This window comes from Cucurbita maxima, unplaced genomic scaffold, assembly GCF_002738345.1.
Source record: "Cucurbita maxima cultivar Rimu unplaced genomic scaffold, Cmax_1.0 Cma_Scf00001, whole genome shotgun sequence".
Classification (NCBI taxonomy): Eukaryota; Viridiplantae; Streptophyta; class Magnoliopsida; order Cucurbitales; family Cucurbitaceae; genus Cucurbita; species Cucurbita maxima.
Window position 1 is genome coordinate 9,015,905 of NW_019272017.1, and position 19,181 is coordinate 9,035,085.

The following is a 19,181-nucleotide window of genomic DNA, read 5'->3' on the forward strand; positions in this document are numbered from 1 at the left end:
AACCTGAAAAACTGAAAAGTGCAATGTTACCGAAACCAACAAGTTCAAACATGTCATCACCGGTGACATTGAAAAACTAACTCGTTCTCCAGGAAGGTAGAAAGGTAGAAGCACAAAAGGATCCACAAAGGATGATGGACTACAGAAGGGAGGGATGAAGACCCCTAAATCTAGTCCAGAAGGAAGTGATGTCTTGACAGTTTCACATGCTAGTAGCTCAAGAAACGATTTAAAATCCAAAAAATGACTTTCAAGTCTTTAAAATCCAAAAAATGACTTTAAAGTCTTTATCTTGTTTGTTCTACAGGGAGTTGTTTGTGTACATCCTTGTACATATTGGCTTTCAGGCTGTTGCATAAATCTTTCAACTTGTTTATCAACTGAGCGAACTTTTGTTCTTCAATAAAATTCCTCATTGTCATTAAACAGAGTTACAAGTTCAAACACCATATTCTAGCGTACACTTCTTCAACAATGCTGAATTTTTCTTTTGTACTGAGAAGAATGCCTAGGTTATAAATGGGTCACATTCCCTCAGCTAAACTATAACAAAATTGTTCAGGAGACTGGGTGGTATCAGTAGAAATATGAATTACCTGAACGGCTGTATGAATCTTTCGTGTACTCCGACTCCGGCACCATACCACTGGACAACAAGGAACCCCGCAAGGTCCTTCCTTCTGGTTCTTGAAGGAATTTCCTGTCTTCCAAATAGGATTCAATCTGCACGATTATCTGTTTCAACCCTGGGTTCTCCTTTCCTCTTAGTGCAATCAAGAAGTTGTCGGAGATGATGTTCAGAAGCTTCCTGAACTGAGATTTATATTTTCTACACAGTGCAAAGCCTGCTACCTATATCATACAAAATGGGGTCGTCAAACCATGGTTTTTTCAGCTTACTTCTCAGTGATTAAACTTCTATTCAACTTACTTGTAAGAATGCATAGAGCGCGGTTGCAGTATATATATTGGGGGGAACTGCATTTAGAAATCTTGCGAGCCATGCCCAACCTTCCTCAAGACCATGTATGTTACGGGCACCAGGAACTTCTGTCTGCCAAATGATCCATTTTTATAAGTTAATTTTATGGAAAGATTCCTAATGTCATAGTCGAGAATGGTATAACTAGATAATGAAAGTAGCTCAATTATAGAAAGCTCTAAAATAATGTGGCAAGATAAAATATTTCGAAGTACTTCCCGAACTATTAGAAGAGACAAACCTGAACCAATGCCCCATACAGTTTCATGTATGCTTCTAGCCGCTTCAAATAATCCTTAACACTCTCCATTTTTCCGTCTACATCCTCTCGGAATCCAAGAGTTTTGTAATATGACTCTTTGGATTCAAATGCGGCCTATGGAAATATATGCGTAAAAATTGTTCAACATGCAAGTGAGGAATCACATAAATAAAAAATAAAACAAAATGAATAGACAGCATAAGCGCACTAGACCATTTGTATTGATCCAAATGCAATTTAAATTTTGAAATGACCAAGTTTCAGTGAATAGGTGGAATTTATCAGTCTTGAAACCTGAACAAGGTATGGAGGATTTAATCTACTTGGACACAGGAATAAGCTTAAAAGAAACAAAATTTTCCTCATTAATTTGCAATAACATTAATTATTTTTCTTCTTAATATGTTTTAGACATATGAAGAACAAAAATTGTTCCAAACTTAGTTTTACATGTGTTAGACAGTAGCACATTCTAATACAACACTTCATGCTGCCAGAAGATGACTGTAAAGCCTGGAAACTAGTAAAGCACGAAAGTTTGATAAAAAGACATTTTTCTAGATTAAATTAAAAGAAAGGCATTCACAAGCCAGAAGTTGATTCTTCTCTCAAAATTTTCAGTAGTTAACAGCTTAAGATGCAATCACGCAAATCCCAAAGAATTTGGCAAGAGCAAATATCATAGTCAATTAAAACTGTATTTCATTAAGAATGAAGCAAACTACCATCAAAGAGGAGAAGACAGAACAAGTGAAACTGCCGGGTATTACCATTTCAAGAATGATTCATTATAAAGACGATCCAAGTTGTTAGAAAGAACTGACCTCGGAGTATCCTATGTGCTTCGGAACTGTGTAGATGCAAGCTCTATGGAACTCTGCAAGAAGAAGAACCATAGCACTTGGGACCTGATTAAAACAATTTGCTAACATTAGCGTACAATAGTCATTGTATTCAAGAAGCATTAGAAAATAAAAAGCTAAGGAAAACACTACTTATTACACCCATACACTTAATAGTCGACATCAAATCCAAATAAAAATTAGTAATTTTGAGGTCCAACAGAAAAAGAAAAAGAAAAAAAAAAACCTTTGAGATAAGCATAAACTAGGAAGCACAGACACTATGTTTTAGGTGCAGGGTCTGTGTCGAACATATGTCAGACACAGATATGTCCAGACACATGTCCGACATTCTAAATAAAATGTTTGAATTATATATATATTAATATTAATATTTTGGCCACAGCTTGGACATGGATCTAAAAAATGTTAAAACCTAAAAATTGGGGAGGGGGAATAGAGATTTTCTCATAGACTCTATAATTGACCTTAAGTATTAGGATGTCCTTTTCTTATGGTCAAACAGTAAATCTTTCTATATCGTTAATTGACTTAACTTTGTAGGTTTTAAGTGAAGTAGAATTTGTTTATACGTTAAATTTACATGTTTTATCTATCGAGAAGTATTGATATATCAATATAACTTTATATATAAATTAACTTTAATTAAAAATTGGTATCCCCAACGCGTATGTGTCCTACTCTTTTAGAAATTAGTGTATCATCATGTGTGTGTCCGTGTAAGCATAACTATACAGGACTATTCTCCAATTAATACAATAGTATTTTAAGTTATACTACAATATCTATCTATCTAAATGTTTGTGCAGCATGTACCAACTCACATATGTCCTCACCGTTTGATCTCCAAAGAAAAAATAACTTTTTTTAATCAAGAATGAAACTTGAATATGATGATCCAATCCTAGCATAAGATTAAAAGAGAATTGTCTGATATGGTTTATGATAGTTATTTAATATGGTTTGGGATCGTACTCATTTGACATTAGGATCAAGCCACTAGAGCCAACAACATAAGAAAGAGATCTCCACTTCAACACTTAGTACCACGCTTCGCAAGGGAGGAGAAAAAGTAGACAAAAAATTTCAAGGCAACATGAAGCACCAAACCCAAATGCTTCAATTTAAGGGTGGTGTTTGCCCTTTAAAACATCCCTTCAATTATAACTGAACTTGATTTGTAATAGGATGCTAAGCTCCTAGGCACAAAAGTGGAACCAATTGTGTTTAGTTGGCCCATTCTAGAAATCCCCAAATATCTTGAAACTAAACACAATTCAAGTTAGGTTAGTTTTAGGGTATAGTTTTTTATTTTCACTCCTTTAGGTCATCAACAACGAGAAACTATGTAAATCCTTTAATTGTAAATTTGAAGAAAATAGACATTTTGATGACCTCAAAATGGGGAGAGTTCCTATCTTTGTTCTAAAAGGAAAGCACGTTGCATCCTAGTTTAGGTTGCATATTCCTTAGAAACATTTCAAGTTTGATTGGTTATCATACTTGTGATGAGTTTTGACATTTTGACTTTGGATTGAGAACAAGTTTTCCTATCCAAGGGCTTCCATCACAATATTAGATCTTTTTTCTTCTCCTTTGAGTGGTTTCTTGTGTGTGTACTTAGGGGTATCGTGTGTGTTCAGGAGGTGTTTGTTCTTACCAAGGTTGCCTATGCAACTTATGGTAAGTTTGAGGTCATCATTTAGTGTCAAAACAATATGCACAAGAACAATAACATGACCAGTGCAGTACCTGTGAGGTAACAAGAACAATGACATGACTGCATGCAAAAACTGCATTTTCTGAACTTTCACATTGAGAAACGACCTGAAATTCAAAAGCTAAGGAAGTTAGAAGCTTCGATGCACTGGTCCAACTATATGAAGAAAAGTTGCAAGAACGAGATCTAATTGCATGATAGCTGAAGTAATACAAGAACAGATATCTAAAAATAAAGTAAGCTATTGAGAATGGAAGCGAAGCAACAGTGGTCTAGTTAGTTACCATACATAGCAATACCTATTTGAGTATTAAATTCAACATGTGTAACCACATTAAATTAAAACACAACTAAAGAAACCACTTGTTTTCACTCATTAAAATTAACCCTAATATACAAATGTCAAACACAAAACCCTTCCATAAGTGGTATAACCTACATAAATATGATACAAAATTACAAACAAATCTGAGTAGGTTTCTACAAATCCTTATGTAAATTGAAAACAGGAGCTTGCAGCTGGACCAACAACATGTGTACTTAAAGAACCTTTTTTTAACAAATAAGAATGTGTACTTCACGAACTCACAACATATAATTACTTAGAAAACTCATAACTTCAAGGTTGAAAGCAAGAAACCACTACATCTGGGCTTGGCACTTAATGTACATTTAATCAACTACTTTACTACCATAATGAGTAACATACAAGCAAGAAGAATGATCAACTAGTTAATGAGATAGCATTACCTTCTTTGCAAATGCTGCAATGCTAATAGTTTGTGGACAAAGAGGATCCATGAAAATCTTGAGAAGTTGACTGGTTTTTGTACTGAATCAGATAGTACAAAACAAATAGTCAATATGCTTTCCTAAATACTGAGAATACAGATACAAAAATGTTGTCTATTTTATAAAACTAAAATAAAAACACGAGGAACAAAGAAATGTAACCTTAAATCTACTACAAATATATTGCTTAATGCTACTAATTTGTTCCCCACTTGGAGAAACTAAAGCCCCATCTAATATTCTATGATTTGTGGCTACGGGATCAATGTACAGTACAGCGTCTAGACCCACAAGAGAAGTTCAGTGTAAAAGAATTAAGAGAATTGTACAAATAACCTGTAATCTAATAACTTCCACTTTGAACTTTAGAAATAACTTTTGTCAAAATACTAGCATAGACAGAAAATCCTGCATAAAAATAGTGAAAGGCAGCTAAACATTGTAGATAGTAATAACATCAATGTAGCCTATTTTATTAAAAGAAATAATATTAATAGCATCATGCAGCCCTACAGAAAGAGGTGGGAAGCTAAATTCAGCATCCTAAACTTGTAACCAACTTAATCTAGAGGTGACAGAAAACACATATTTGTAACTAAATAAATACTAACAAAGGAGCTTGTTAGGAGCAAAAAGAAGAAAAGCACATGAAAAACAGAAGTCTCTATCAAAACAGCTTCAATTGCTAAATAGCCATACAAAAACCAAATAACTTTTTTAGATGTAAATCTAAGAAATCACATACCTGACATTCTCTTTTGTCCCCACTATTTGTCTAATTAGCCTAGCAATATGTCTTTCATGGGTGCTAAAATCCTGATGAGAGGAAGAGATGGGTATTTAGAATTACAATGAGAGCAATATCAAATACTCTATCAGGTCACAAGTGTTAGAGAGAAGATAGTCAATAGTAAGAAATTTAAGTCCTAGAATGAAACTTTTTCCCATTTGATGAATAGAAGTGACATCATTCTAAGATGGGGCTTAAAAAAAGGAAGTCCGAGAGATACATTCACTCAATGATAAACAATGTTTGCCATCCTATGCTAATCTAAGCAGTAAGTTGCATTCCACATTAAAATGAAATATCCATGCCAACTAATATCTGTTACATGTAGAACAGACAAAATAATAAGCATTCAAACTATTTGTTACTGCCGAACCTTATTTGAACTCAATCTCAATGCTTGGTTTCCCTCCTCTAACTCCTTAAGTTTTTGTAGTCTCTCCTGCTCTAAAGTCAAAGCATTTCTTGAGGCTCTAACCATGCTACCTACCATGAGATTAGCCCAAAAAGTTCCATATTAGATGAAATCCTGAAATCAAGTAACTTAGTAGACCAAACACGAAAAGGCAAATGAACATCTATCTTCTGAATAAAGAGAACTGAACAAAGAAAGGTTCAGGATAGAATGGAAAAAGAAATATAAAGAGTTAGGAACTTTTAAGTACATAATTTTTTAACAAAAACAGAAAACCCATTATCACATTCATAATGAAAATCACCTGGTGATCTCGACACATTTGTTCCATCCAGAGCAGTTCCTTTAGCTTGTCCGACTGAGTTTACTGGTTTGGTGGTTGGTGCCCCAACAATAGTTTCTTGCGCTTGTACAGCATCAACCTTTTTTAAGTTTTCAACGGCTTCCCTTTCAGCTACTTCTTTCATTGCCCTACTCTCAGCTTCTATAGCAGCTTTCATTGCCTCCTCAGCTTTAGCTTTTGCCTACACCAGTGTTTTTAGTTGTGTGAGATGCAGTAAAGTGCAACACTCCTTTGGGGCTAAAGTGCGAGGTGAAGAAAAACATCAAATACTTTTTCTTTTTCTTTTTTTTGTTAAGTACCAAGAAAAACGAAACTACATTTTTATATATGAATAAAAATAATATTATGGATAATATGACAATGAAAATTTTAAGAAGTCATATCTTTGATTAGAGATTGTGAAGAAAATGAACATTATTTAAGAAATTTTTAGTTTCTTCCTTAAGATAAAAATAATAAATAATAAATAAATAAGTGGACTTTTGCACCCTTCAAAGGTGGGCTTTTCCAAAGAGCGCATCTGGCTGCGCTATTCAAAACACATACGCAGTTAGGTCCTGTAACTATTTTGTTTCCTCCCAGATGACTCAAAAAGTAAATGATGAAGGACACATAATGTCCACCAAACCTAAACCATTGGAAGGTGAAACTAACTCCCAGAAAAGATTATCTAATCTAAAAACAGGATGGATTATTGATCAATAATCCTCATATTGATAGAGATAGAACGACAATAGAATTGATTACAAGCTAGCAGCCCATGAAACAGTTGTTTAAATTTTCTATGAAAGCCATATGTACCGGGGTAAAGTGAACAACACAATAAAAAAAAAAATAATAAATAAAAAATCATTTCCAAATAGCTGACAAAGTGAACAACACAATCACAACAACAACAAAAAAAAAAAAAAAAAAAAAAAAAAAAAAAAAAAAAAAAAAAAAAAAAAAAAAAAAAAAAAAAAAAAAAAAAAAAAAAAAAAAAAAAAAAAAAAACAAACAAACAACAAAAAATAATCATTTCCAAATAGCTGACAACATACCTCAGCTTCTGCTTTAGCCTTTTCTAGACGTTTTTTTTCTTCTAGCATGGCCTTCTCCTTTCTTTTGGCTTCCTCAAAAGCCGCATCACTTCTTATTTTTCTTTCTTCTCTTTGTGATATTTGTTCATGGTGACGCTGAACAGTAGTCAAGTACTTATCAAGGCCTTCAGCACTAAAAGTAGAGGAAAAGGATAAACACCAAGTAAGATTACAATGTTAGCACACAGTCATTCATAAGTGGCTAGGCAGAGAAAAGAAGCACAAAGAACTAATTACAACTTTTTAAAACTAAATATATATTGTAAAAAATGATTTTAAAAAATCTAGTTGGTTAGGTTCAAACATGAAGAAGCAAAAATTGAAAATTCAAGGTTGGCATGGTTCATACGAATTTTTTATTATCATTAGAAGTTTGCGAAAAAAGATTTACTAAACTTGACTTAAGAAAGATGACCAACAAAACTAATAGAAAAGCATACATCTCGCGTTGATATTGAGTATCAAGTCTCCGGTCAGCTTCTCGTCTTGCCTCATAGTATTTCTCAATTTGAGAGGCTGCAGCACTGGACTTTTCATTTAAAGTAGTGAGGTTGGTCTCCAACCTTCCAAGTTGGTTCCTGATTTCCTCCTGTTTATAAACTAATTTAGAAGAGCATTAGCAGAAGGGAAGATTAGCTAGATATCCATCCACTTTGTCTCTCGATGGTTGAAATTAAAAATTCTTCATAATTTCTAGTGTCTTATAAGTTTTAAGTCAGAGACGTCAGACTAAATGAGAATACAGTTATGACAACATCCAGATAGAAAAAATATAACTAATGAGTTTTTTACCCAAAAAAAATGCCAGTTTAAGTAATTTCACATACATGTCTTCACAATATCTTAGATGATGCAATACAGTGTCTAAAACCCCAAGAAACAACTAGAGATAACAAACTAACTTTAAAAAGGGTAGGTAAAGGACATGAGAGATGGACACAAAATGTCATGAAGAAATGAAATGTATGATGCATTCATATTTACATGCTAAAAAATGTGTAGACGTCAATAAAAGAGAGAAATATAAATTATATACTCCCCTAAATACCTTCGTGTTAAGCAGATGATCATATGTTAGCTGAGCTAAAGAACTTTCCACTAAATCCACGTCCTCCATTAGATGGGCTCGTGTTTCAAGAGTTGCTTCATTGTCAGAATCTTCGCTATCACTAAAAGGAAAGAAAAATATTAAAACTTCATGGCACAAAGCCAGATATGTAATAGTTCAAATCGAAATTCAGTAGCTTATAATAATAATGCACATCACATGACAAAAAAAAAGTCTAATAACATGAACAGGCCCTCAAAAGTTAAATAAAACCGGTAAAGCATATTTCCACTTTCAATTTCTCATAGAAAAACATATGGGGGGAAGATTACGCATAAATATTCATTAAATAAAAGCAAATTAAACTTTAAAAGAAAAAATAAATAAAGTTGGAAGCGGAAATAAAATAAAATACCTGAGAAAACATCCATCACAATTAAAGCGCTTAGCATTTGAACCTTGGTCACAAACTACTTCACCATCACTAAATATGTTCTGTAGCTCATCCTCATACACACCCATTACAAAAGGCTTGGAGCTTCTCTTCGTAGTTTTTATGAGTGGAAAGTCTCTATTGACATATAAACCACAAATTCCTCAACAAAGAAAACTAGAAGCATGCACAAATTCATTCGTTCTTTTCCAAATATAAAAAACTATGATACCGTGAACATGTTTTTGTGAAAGGAGTTGTGGACGTCTTTAGCTTCTCCTCCAAAGAATAAAGTTCCCCTCGCAAATCATCAAAGCTAAAATCAGGCTGTGGATCAGCTGTAACTTGTCCTACCCTAGAAGGGCAACGAAGGGTCAACTTCACCGGACTCCTGAAAACGAAACACAGACAAAAGAATAACACAAGTGATAATGAGGGTCCTGGATGTCGTTCAACATGACAAAATAGCTAAGTTAAACTATGTTTGCCAAACATATGCTAGTTTGAAATCATCTATAACAGGCGTTGAAATCATCTATAACAGGCATGTACACAAAGATACTACGTCTACAATGCAACCAAATGCCCAGATAATAGCTTCCAGTTTTTGCCCTAACCATAGAATCAACTTGAAAACGTACAATTACCATATCAAAAATTGAATGTGAAAGAATGTAGAACTTACATGGCTTCAATAAGCAAACTTCGAACGCTTCAATGACCAAAAGGACGCCCCTGGCGGATCCGGGGCTGTGCAGATGAGAAAAAGAATCAGTCCCAGGACAATCGGAACCGGAGGAGAAACTACTGGTCTGAAACTTCAGAGATTTATCAATTCGAGAATTTTTTTTAAAAACATAGTTGAAATCAGCAATTCATCGGATCGCGAGACAAAGAGCAGCTGTGTCTTCCTCTTGCACAATCGACGGAACAGCACCGTGGCTCACCGTCCGGCGAGAAGAGCTGCCGAAGAAGAAGATTCAGAAAAGTGAAGAAGAGAAGCCTCGCGACTAAAGACTTCACACTTCCATTTCCTAAATTACTTGAGTTGTTCCAAGTGATTTTTGAAAGGGTGACCTAAAGTTTTAAGGCCTGAAATGCGACGGCCTGTTTTTGTTAAAGCAAAGCATTTTGATTTGTGTTGTTCCTTATCTCTATCATTACGGTAAGCAATTCCTAACCAAGCTATCTTGAACACATCGTGTGCATCACGACCGTGAACATTGTGAGATGAGTGTCTCAAACAATTTTTTTTAATTGAATTTTTCAAGGAAAGTACCGCCGATATTGCACCCGAACCCATATATTAGAGGTTGAATCGAACACATACTATCTAGTACGGAGTCCGTAAATGATATGGCATAGACATAAAAGGGCTTAATGCCTCAATAGAATCCAAATGGATAAATGTCCAGAATGTCTTGATATTATGAATGACACATGTGAGCCGTTCTGGATGGCATGACTAAGTAAGTTGTGATGGGTACAACACCCCATGACTTAGGATGGCATGAAGGCATATGGGCAGTGTTAATTGGAAACTGAGATGAAGATGGAATGCGACATTGCATCGAGAGACCTCATTCCCAAGTCGAGACATGGTTGGGCCGAATGGCGTCGGTTGTGTCGCATATGATTGAACATGCACATGGAGACGATGTGTGTGGCCAAATAAGTTTGAATTCCACACAAGTGATTTTTGGTTGGCAAAAATAAATCTCACCTAAGGTTTGACAATGCCACAAAGTTGACGAAAAATATATAAGGGGTTTGAGTTTTCCTTTAGGATGGTCATGAGCGTGTCAAGATCATGACACTTGATAATTGAAAATGTACCATTGGTATTAACTTATTGTCCTCTCTCGAAATATAGGATAAAGAAAAAAAAGGGAAATTTGGGAAATAAAACTTTAGGCCTTTTAATTCATAATAAAGGTGGTTAAATGATTATAATTCATAATAAATTTCAACTCAACTTAGGGAGTGATTGATTCTATATGTGTTCTTTAAAACCATGATTTTACACCTTAGTTGATAAAAATCATTTCATCAAGATTCAACTGAGTTGAGTGTATACAAGAAATTAGCTAACAGTTCCTTTGCAAGCTTCACGTTGCTTCCCAGCCAGACAAGCCAAGCAACTATGAGAGGGAAAGAAAGAGTGGCTTGAAAGGGTTCTGTAATTTATTGCATTGCCTTGGAAGTCCACCAAATGCTCAATAGGCCTGTACCTTTCAGACGCCTCGTCATCAAAGCTTTAGAAAAAACAACAAAAAGGGGCTTACAACACTTCTCCAATTATAAAATAATCACACAGTAGTTGAATTGAAGATGGGGGAAGAAACTGGATAGGATCAAGATCGATGATGAAGGGGCTGGTCTTGTTGTGCTCTGTCGCCGCCCTGTGGCTTCAGGCGGCAGTGGGGCTACCGTTGCACACCGATTCACGGTGGATCGTGGACGAACAAGGGCAGAGAGTGAAACTAAGATGCGTAAATTGGGTGTCGCATTTGGAGGCGGTGGTAGCGGAGGGGCTTTCGAAGCAGCCCATCGACGAGATTACAAACCGTATTGGGTCATTAGGATTCAACTGCGTGAGGCTCACTTGGCCACTGTTTTTAGCCACGAACGAGTCTTTGAGTTCCCTCACCGTCCGGCAGTCTTTCCAGCGGCTGGGTCTGAGGGAAGCCATCGCTGGAGTCCAAGCCAATAACCCCTTCATCATCGATCTTCCGCTCATAAAGGCTTTTGAGGTAAATCGTAAATGGGGTTCTCTGTAAATGTTTGGATATGGTGAATTATGGGTTTGATTTTGAAATTGGATTGCAGGCGGTGGTGGGGTGGTTGGGGGAAGCGGAGTTGATGGTGGTATTGGACAATCACATCAGCAAGCCAGGGTGGTGCTGCAGCAACTTCGACGGAAATGGGTTCTTTGGGGATCAGTACTTCAACCCGGAGAAGTGGATCGAAGGGCTCACTAGAATGGCCACCATGTTTAACGGCGTGGCCCATGTTGTTGGTATGAGCCTTAGGAATGAGCTTCGTGGCCCAAAGCAGAATGTCAACGATTGGTACAGGTACAATATACTTCAAATTTCATTTTTAAATATATAGGTTATAATATCAATTATCTAAATTTGATTTTTAGGGTCAAAATTAGATAAAAATATGTTTATTAGTAAGGGTATTCATGTCATTTCAGAATCTAGCTAATCCAAATTATCAACCCTGAATATATTTTGGTCACCTAAACCCTAACCAACCTGAAAATAAGGTTACAATCCAACCTAACTCAACCCTAGTTTAAGATTAAAAATATTAATAAAGTTTTTTAAATAATTAGAAAGAAAACCATTTGACTACTCAATCTAACCCAACCCAACTTGAATTGAGTTGTAAACTCTGTTCGGGTTATTCTAATCACCAATTCCTCACCCAATCTAAAATTTCAAATTGGTCTAAAAGATTTTCTCAACTCAACCCAGTGTATGTCTTATTTATTAGACATGGCTGATATTTAAATTAGAAGTTTAGGGGTTAATTCACGTGTTTAGGTCTCTAAACTTTCAAAATTACAATTTAGTCCCTAAATTTTTTACTTTTTTTTTGAAAAGGTAGGATTCCCATTTATACACTAAACTTATAATTTAAGTTTTTTTTTTTTTAACTTTAGAAATGAAATTAAAAACAAAGATAAACTCGAAAGTAAAAGGAATGGGTTTGTACTAAAATCATATGAACACAAGATTTGATCATAATTTCATATGAATGTGATGAACCAATGTTGGAAGGTACATGCAAAGAGGAGCCGAGGCAGTTCACGCAGCAAACCCAGACGTTCTTGTAATTCTCTCAGGACTAAGCTTCGACAAGGACTTATCTTTTCTCAAAAACCAGCCCATAAACCTCACATTCACAGCCAAATTAGTGTACGAGGTTCATTGGTATGCATTTTCAGATGGCTCCTCATGGCAATCAGGCAACCCAAATCAAGTCTGCGGAAGAGTAGTAAACAACTTAATGAAAATGTCCGGATTTCTCTTAGAACAGGGGATGCCTCTGTTTCTGACCGAATTCGGAGTCGACCAAAGAGGCACCAACGTGAACGACAACAGGTATCTAAGCTGCTTCCTGAGCGTCGCAGCCGAGTACGACCTCGATTGGGCGGTGTGGACGCTCGTTGGAAGCTACTATTTGAGAGAAGGGGTTGTTGGGTTGAACGAGTTCTACGGGTTGCTTGATTGGAATTGGTGTAATCCTAGAAATTCTAGCTTCCTCCAAAGGATCTCCGCCCTGCAGACACCCTTCCAAGGCCCAGGGCTAGCCGAAAGAAGGCCTTATAGTGTAATGTTCCACCCATCAACAGGGCTATGCGTTGGGAGAGCGTCGCTATTGGACCCATTAAGATTAGGCCCATGCGCCGATTCTGATCCTTGGTACTACACGCCGCAGAAGTTTTTAACTCTCAAAGGCACATACTTTTGCATACAAGCGCAGGAAATGGGGAAGCAGCCGAGATTGGGGATAATATGTACTGTCTCAAATGCTCAATGGGATATGGTTTCTGATTCAAAGATGCATCTTTCTTCGAAACTCGACAATGGCTCCGTGGTTTGCTTGGACGTGGACCCAAACACTAATGAAATTGTCACCAACGCTTGTAAATGCTTGAGTCGGGACTCGTCGTGTGACCCAAGTAGTCAATGGTTCAAGCTCGTTAATAGTACTAGAAGCTTTGACACAACAAGGTCGATGATTAGTATGGTGGGTTCTTCTTTGTCGTTCAATCTTGTGCCTAAGTTGTTTGTAGAGTAATTGTTTGGGATTTGCTCAATTTATGTGAATAAATCTAATATGCCCCATGCGGGATCGAACTACAGTCCTTTAGTTTACAAGACTGAGCTATAGGGGCGGTTGATGATAATCAAGATTTAAAATTGTTAATTATTATAGAAATCATTACATGCAATTTCATGTCAAGAAGAAGAAGACGACGTGTCAATTATTATTGAGTTATACACGTATTGGCTGATACCGTCTACATTGAAAAGAAGAATCTTAATGGGTTGAATCAACGAACGATTTATCTTACAATATTCAAAGTCCTAGAGAATACGAAGAAAATTCAATTTGGAAAAAGAAAACTAAAGGGTACGACTGAAGTATACGGATTTATTTAATAAGGCTAAATTTCTAAATTTAGAACGACACGACAATTCAAAGAAAGCATCCACCGAACGAGTGTGTGTATATGGGTATATGAATCCAAAGAAAAAGAGAGAAATGAATGATGAAGTCAAGAATAGGGTACTTTGGAAGCCCCACCACTTTGATATATATATATATATATTCCATTCACAGCCAACTTGAGTTCCTTTCCGGCAAATAAGAAGAAAAACTACCAAATTTCCACACGATATGAAGAACACAGGCTGGTTTTTGTAGAGGGCTTTAGGAACACACCCAAGACGCCTGCTTTTTATCCTTCTATCTTTATCTTTTGTGCTTTCATGAAGTTTGGCGCCACTAACCACGGCTAATTATTGAGTTCCATACCTTATACCATCATGGTTCGTGGTCCATAATCTTACCTTTTCTACTAGTGCTAGTGGGTGTGAATAGTGTACGGTAGATATCACTCCAAAGTATCCATTTCTTCGTTTCAAGTGGGATGAACATGAGGCTCTAAGCTTCTAAACTACCCAATTGAATCACAAAGCAAGATCGTCCGATTCTCTTTGATTCTCTGTAACCAAGAATGTGGTTTGAAATTTCTTAACAATGCAAGAGGCGGACCCTCGCTTGAATTGAGTGTATAACTTTTCTCTGTGATATGACCACATTAGAATTTCTTTAGGCAAGATGTGGTTTAAAGACGAACTAAGGTGGAAGTTGGTGGATATATATTAAATGAGAAAGAAAGGGTTATATGAATAACCAATCCTGCGTTGGAATAAAAGGGATTATGAGGATATGAAGTGAATTATTAAGAAAGGCTTAAAAGAATTCAAAGTTAATATTTATATCAACAAGACGTGTGTGTTATGACTCAACTATAGGAACTTCAAAATAAAACGTGCGTGTTTTATTCTCATTCACATGCATCGCATTCTCAGAATATTCCCTAATATAGAATTGCTTCAAACAAAACACATAATTCTGGATGTGGTCTCAATTTATTCATTTACCTCTCTTTTACTCAGATGTCATATACCCACTAGCTTCAACCTTGGTTCGTCTCTAAACTACATCTTACAAAAGAGGTACCGCTCTGATACTATTTGTAACACAAAATTTGGATCATGTGTTAAACGTAAGTTCTAAATCCTGAACCTGAATTATTAACTAAGCAAAATCAAATTTGAAACTCTTACCTTACCCAAGAATCGAGACAACCCATTGATCACGACGACTATACGAGGGTTCGAGCTAGATCATGCATCCATTTAGAGCATAAGAAAGTGATAGAGAAATTTGAAGGTGTTTGAGCAAGTGGGCAAGTTGGGGGAGCTACCACTAATGGCTTTTCTTTTTTTCATATTATTTTAATCGGTGGGTGTTGGTCGATCCAAGTTTTCCTAGTCAGAGACAGACAACAAAATAGATTTTTGATTAATTTGATAATATTAGGAAGCTTCTAGTACCAATATTTCATGTCTTTTAAAGCTTATATAAATCATATTTAATTCTATTTAACTTACTAATTGTTTGACCCAACTGGATCGCTTCCTCCTTTAATTAGTCAACAGCATTTGTTTTCTCCAACTTGGTTCTAATAGTCAACTCTCTCTTAAGCTCTTTAATTATTTAATTAATTCTATTGCTTCTTCTAATTATTTATTATTTATTATTTATCTCACTCGCAATAATTCATCACTCATCATCCATTTACCATGCATGAACATGTTATCGAAAAATTATATAAATATTTGAATATCGACTGAATAGAAGTTCGTTCACGAGTGTATATGGGTTAGGTTTGATTGAAAATTAGATTAATTAATTTGGTGATCCAGGCAACCCGAACTGAAGTGCTCGACTTCTATCCCTTGCTTACTTTAAGATAGAAGACATTGACTCTCTTTGTATAGTTAGTTTAGCTCACAACTGTTCGAGTTGAGGTCTCACTGAAAGCATCAATTGATTGAAGAGCAAAATAGGGATGGAGAAAACTTTTTGATCCGGGAGATTTTGATGATGTGTGGATATCCATTAAAAAAATATTCTTCTCTTTGTACGCCCCTCGTGGATTGAAACGTAGAGAGTTAGAAGGTTGCCTACAACCTGCATCGGGTGGCTTGGATTCAGGACAAGGTATTCCAGTAGAGAGATCTTATCCTTCCAATTGGATTGTGAGCTTTTTAGATTGCTGGAGCTGCAAAGTTACTTAGACTTCCAGTTCTTCTTACTTACGTATGACTTGAATCTAATCTAAGCGGTGATTTTCTTTGTGAGGGATTTGTGGTAGCCTCCTGCTTAGGTTAGGAGTCACCTTAGTGATCTGCTTTTTGAGGATACCGGGTGTTTCACCTTTTATTCATTTATCAAAGAGTCCACATAGAAAAAACCACCTTAAAGTATGCATCCATATGGGTTGTGGGATTGTTTTTTTTATTATTTTAATTATTTTAAAAAAAAATACTGTTTATCCACAATATATATTAGTTTAGTAACTAAAATCTCGTTCAAATATCACAAATCACAATTCTTCTTAATTTTCATAATAATATTAAAAGTACGCGTTTCCGAGTTTGTTAGATTAACCCAAACAAACAATATATCAACCCGACTCAAATTTAAATTTTTAAATAGACATATGTGTGTGTGAGAGAGAGAGAGAGAGAGAGAGAGAGGCATGCAAGATCAGGGAAGCATGTGGGCCAAGATTGATAATTAAAGAACGAATAGCTTTTAAGCTCTCTCGGTGATGTTAATTAAAGAGGAATGAAGGCCACTTTTGGTTGCTAATTAAGAATTAATTAAGTAATTAAGCTCATCAAGCAATGCCAGATGCTCCACAGTCCAACCAAAATATTTAAGTACATGGGATATATAAATGGTGAGAGGTAGAGGACAAAATCCACTTTCTTCGAGAACAGATTAGTTATTAATTTCTATTATTAAATCACTCATTAATTGAATTACGACCTCCTTTAAAAAAAATAAATATAATACATCTTTTAATTTTTTAATATTATATCAAATAAACTAGTTTAAAATACAATTCAATTTTATAGGTTATATATATATATAATGAAATATTTAAAAAATAAAAAATTACTATTTATGAAGCGGCAGGCCAGCTAGAAGGCAATTGGAATTTTTTTTTTTTTTTTTTGTCTTTTTTCTATCAAACCCAAAAAGTCTTTCACCATCTAACTCATATGGATATTATCTTTGCTTCTACACCTTTCTTTATATATATATATATATTATATATACCAACTTGTGAGACCTCAATTTTATAATATATTGTTAAAATTATATAATTTTACTTTTTCTTATAAATAAATTAATAAATATTGAAGACATTATATTTCTTACTTGTAAACTTATGATGTTCGGTGCGATTGGTCTGAACTCGAGAGAGGACGAAAATGACCATATCGATTACCTTGATAATATAAACATGCAAAAATTGGAAAATTATTAAAACAAAAAAATAATAAAAAGAAAAAATTTGTTCCTAATCCATTATCTGCAATTCATAATATTCGAATTGGGCGAAAATGAGAGTTTCCAGGATTTCAGCTCTCCGTCCAGACTCCCGCTGCACACTGATACGACGCCGTCCGACTCCCCTTCCGATACTACCACCAGCGATTTCACCGCTTTTTTATGACCTTCCAGTACTGACAAGCAGTTGAAACTCCCATCTGCTCCACGTTGCCACACCCTCACCGTCCGATCTGCGGACCCACTCAACAACAAATCCGACACGTAGATCAAACACAGAATCGCGTTTCTGTGACCCCTCAATGCGCCGATCACCGCCATGTGGTTTGCACTGTCTTCTCTTTCCCAAACCAGAACGGAACGATCACAAGCCCCCGAGAAAAGCAACGAACCCTCCTCGTTTAATGCCAATGCATTTACTGCCGATTTGTGCTTCTCTAATGTCGCCACTAGTACATGACGCTTCTCCGTCTCCGGTTTCGCCCACACTCGGATTTTTCTATCGGCTGAACCTGTGTACACAGTTCCCCCGGCGGAAACGGCTACCGCGTTGATGGCGTCCTCGTGCGCTGCTTTCACGGACTCGACACAGCGGTGGTTAGAGCCTTGCCAGACTTTCAAACTCCGATCCCAAGAAACAGAGTAAACAGAGTCGCCGTTGACGGCCAGTCCAGTAACGGCGTCAGCGTGTTGAATCCAGAGAACCTTTTTGTGACGACGGACGTTGACGTAATTACTCGGGAGTATAAATCGGCGGAGACGGTCATTGACTGTAGGGAGAGTGTTGACCAATTTGAATTGTTTGTTGTTTTCACTCAAATTCCAGACGCGGATTTTGCCGTCTTGGTGAGAAGTGAGGATTTCGCGGCGTAGAAAGGATATTCCCTTTACAGAACCAGAGGATGAATCTCGATCGTTGAATGCGGTAAGGTGAGAGAAAGTGATTCGATCGTAGACGTTGATTTCATGAGCGGTGGCGACGTAGAGATAGGCGCCATGGACGGCGAGATGGGAGATTGGGAGCTTGAAAGAGGCGAGGTGGTGTTGAGAAACAGAGACGGGTAAAGCATCGGTGATGGTGGGGAGTTTTTGAAGTGATGGAATGGACGGTAGAGATTGAAGGGAGAGATTCGTTTGGAGACTGGAATAGCTAGTGTCGGAACTAGGCGTCGACGTCAACGATGACGAACAATTGGCCGACATTTCTGAAAGACTGCTTCCGTCGGAACTTAAGTAGAAGGAGGAGGAGGAGGGTTCAGGCGGTTTGTTACAACTGGGTTTGGCGGCGGTGGAGCAGGGGAGTAGCCATGATCGGAGCCTCATGCCGGCGAGGAAGAGTGGAAGAGAGGAAAAGGGGAGGAGATGAAGAAATGGTGATGACTCCGAGTTAGGGAAAGGTATAAATAGAGGAACAAAAAAGAGTGTAGGAGATGTCCAATGAGAGAGTGCCACGTGGAGATGATAAGGGATTGTCCTCACTATACGGCGCGTCCGATGTAAGAAAGAATGAAGGCAGCGTAGGGTCAATTTCGGAATAAGAAAAAGAGGGTCATTAATAATTAAAAATAAAAGAAAATGGTAATTTGTTGAGCTTAAAAGGTAACGGAAGACTGAGAGGAAGGTGACAGTCAAGGTGAGGCAAGTGGACGTTGAGCTTCGCGGCAATGGGAATACAGATTTTTCTTTTGTTTGAAATTTCCTAAATACCCCTCTCATTGTGGGCCCAGATGAGGCCCATTTTGTTACAACAAGTGGGACCCTCAAAATATTATATTTAATAG

The 19,181-nt window shown here is 36.5% G+C and overlaps 3 protein-coding genes across 4 annotated transcripts; 1 reads left to right on the forward strand and 2 right to left on the reverse strand.

Moving 5' to 3' along the window:
• Nucleotides 1-354: 354 nt before the first annotated feature.
• LOC111492491 (protein GLE1) lies at nucleotides 355-9,807 on the reverse strand. 2 transcript variants are annotated; one of them, XM_023141843.1, is made up of 15 exons: nucleotides 9,410-9,807; nucleotides 8,957-9,115; nucleotides 8,707-8,862; nucleotides 8,292-8,412; nucleotides 7,684-7,832; nucleotides 7,205-7,376; nucleotides 6,126-6,345; nucleotides 5,783-5,892; nucleotides 5,365-5,435; nucleotides 4,578-4,659; nucleotides 3,860-3,934; nucleotides 2,069-2,152; nucleotides 1,224-1,358; nucleotides 932-1,054; nucleotides 355-852 (listed from the first exon to the last, which is right to left on the reverse strand). In XM_023141843.1, coding segments are annotated over exons 1-15 (1,935 nt in total). In that variant the 5' UTR covers nucleotides 9,412-9,807; the 3' UTR covers nucleotides 355-576. The 2 variants fall into 2 exon arrangements, with proteins under 2 accessions (XP_022997611.1, XP_022997620.1); XM_023141852.1 differs by lacking the exons at nucleotides 8,957-9,115; nucleotides 9,410-9,807 and having other exon boundaries at nucleotides 8,292-8,401; nucleotides 8,707-8,798.
• A 1,164-nt stretch (nucleotides 9,808-10,971) lies between these two features.
• Nucleotides 10,972-13,704, forward strand: LOC111492584. The gene is made up of 3 exons (XM_023141935.1): nucleotides 10,972-11,477; nucleotides 11,554-11,801; nucleotides 12,516-13,704. Exons 1-3 carry the CDS (start codon nucleotides 11,088-11,090, stop codon nucleotides 13,537-13,539), a joined length of 1,662 nt encoding a protein of 553 aa, XP_022997703.1. The 5' UTR covers nucleotides 10,972-11,087; the 3' UTR covers nucleotides 13,540-13,704.
• A 3,609-nt stretch (nucleotides 13,705-17,313) lies between these two features.
• LOC111492745 (protein JINGUBANG-like) lies at nucleotides 17,314-18,772 on the reverse strand. The gene has a single exon (XM_023142185.1). The coding sequence runs from the start codon at nucleotides 18,721-18,723 to the stop codon at nucleotides 17,419-17,421; it is 1,305 nt and encodes a 434-aa protein (XP_022997953.1). The 5' UTR covers nucleotides 18,724-18,772; the 3' UTR covers nucleotides 17,314-17,418.
• Nucleotides 18,773-19,181: the final 409 nt, after the last annotated feature.

Excerpts from the sequence above, each read along its gene's own strand:
- LOC111492584 (XM_023141935.1), top strand. The coding sequence starts at position 11,088 with ATGATGAAGGGGCTGGTCTTGTTGTGCTCTGTCGCCGCCCTGTGGCTT. Across the intron at positions 11,478-11,553 it reads CGCTCATAAAGGCTTTTGAG|GCGGTGGTGGGGTGGTTGGG; the intron begins GTAAATCGTAAA and ends ATTGGATTGCAG. Across the intron at positions 11,802-12,515 it reads AATGTCAACGATTGGTACAG|GTACATGCAAAGAGGAGCCG; the intron begins GTACAATATACT and ends CAATGTTGGAAG.
- LOC111492491 (XM_023141843.1), bottom strand. Across the intron at positions 7,833-8,291 it reads ATCATCTGCTTAACACGAAG|GAGGAAATCAGGAACCAACT; the intron begins GTATTTAGGGGA and ends GTTTATAAACAG. Across the intron at positions 4,660-5,364 it reads GGGACAAAAGAGAATGTCAG|TACAAAAACCAGTCAACTTC; the intron begins GTATGTGATTTC and ends TATCTGATTCAG.
- LOC111492745 (XM_023142185.1), bottom strand. The coding sequence starts at position 18,723 with ATGAGGCTCCGATCATGGCTACTCCCCTGCTCCACCGCCGCCAAACCC.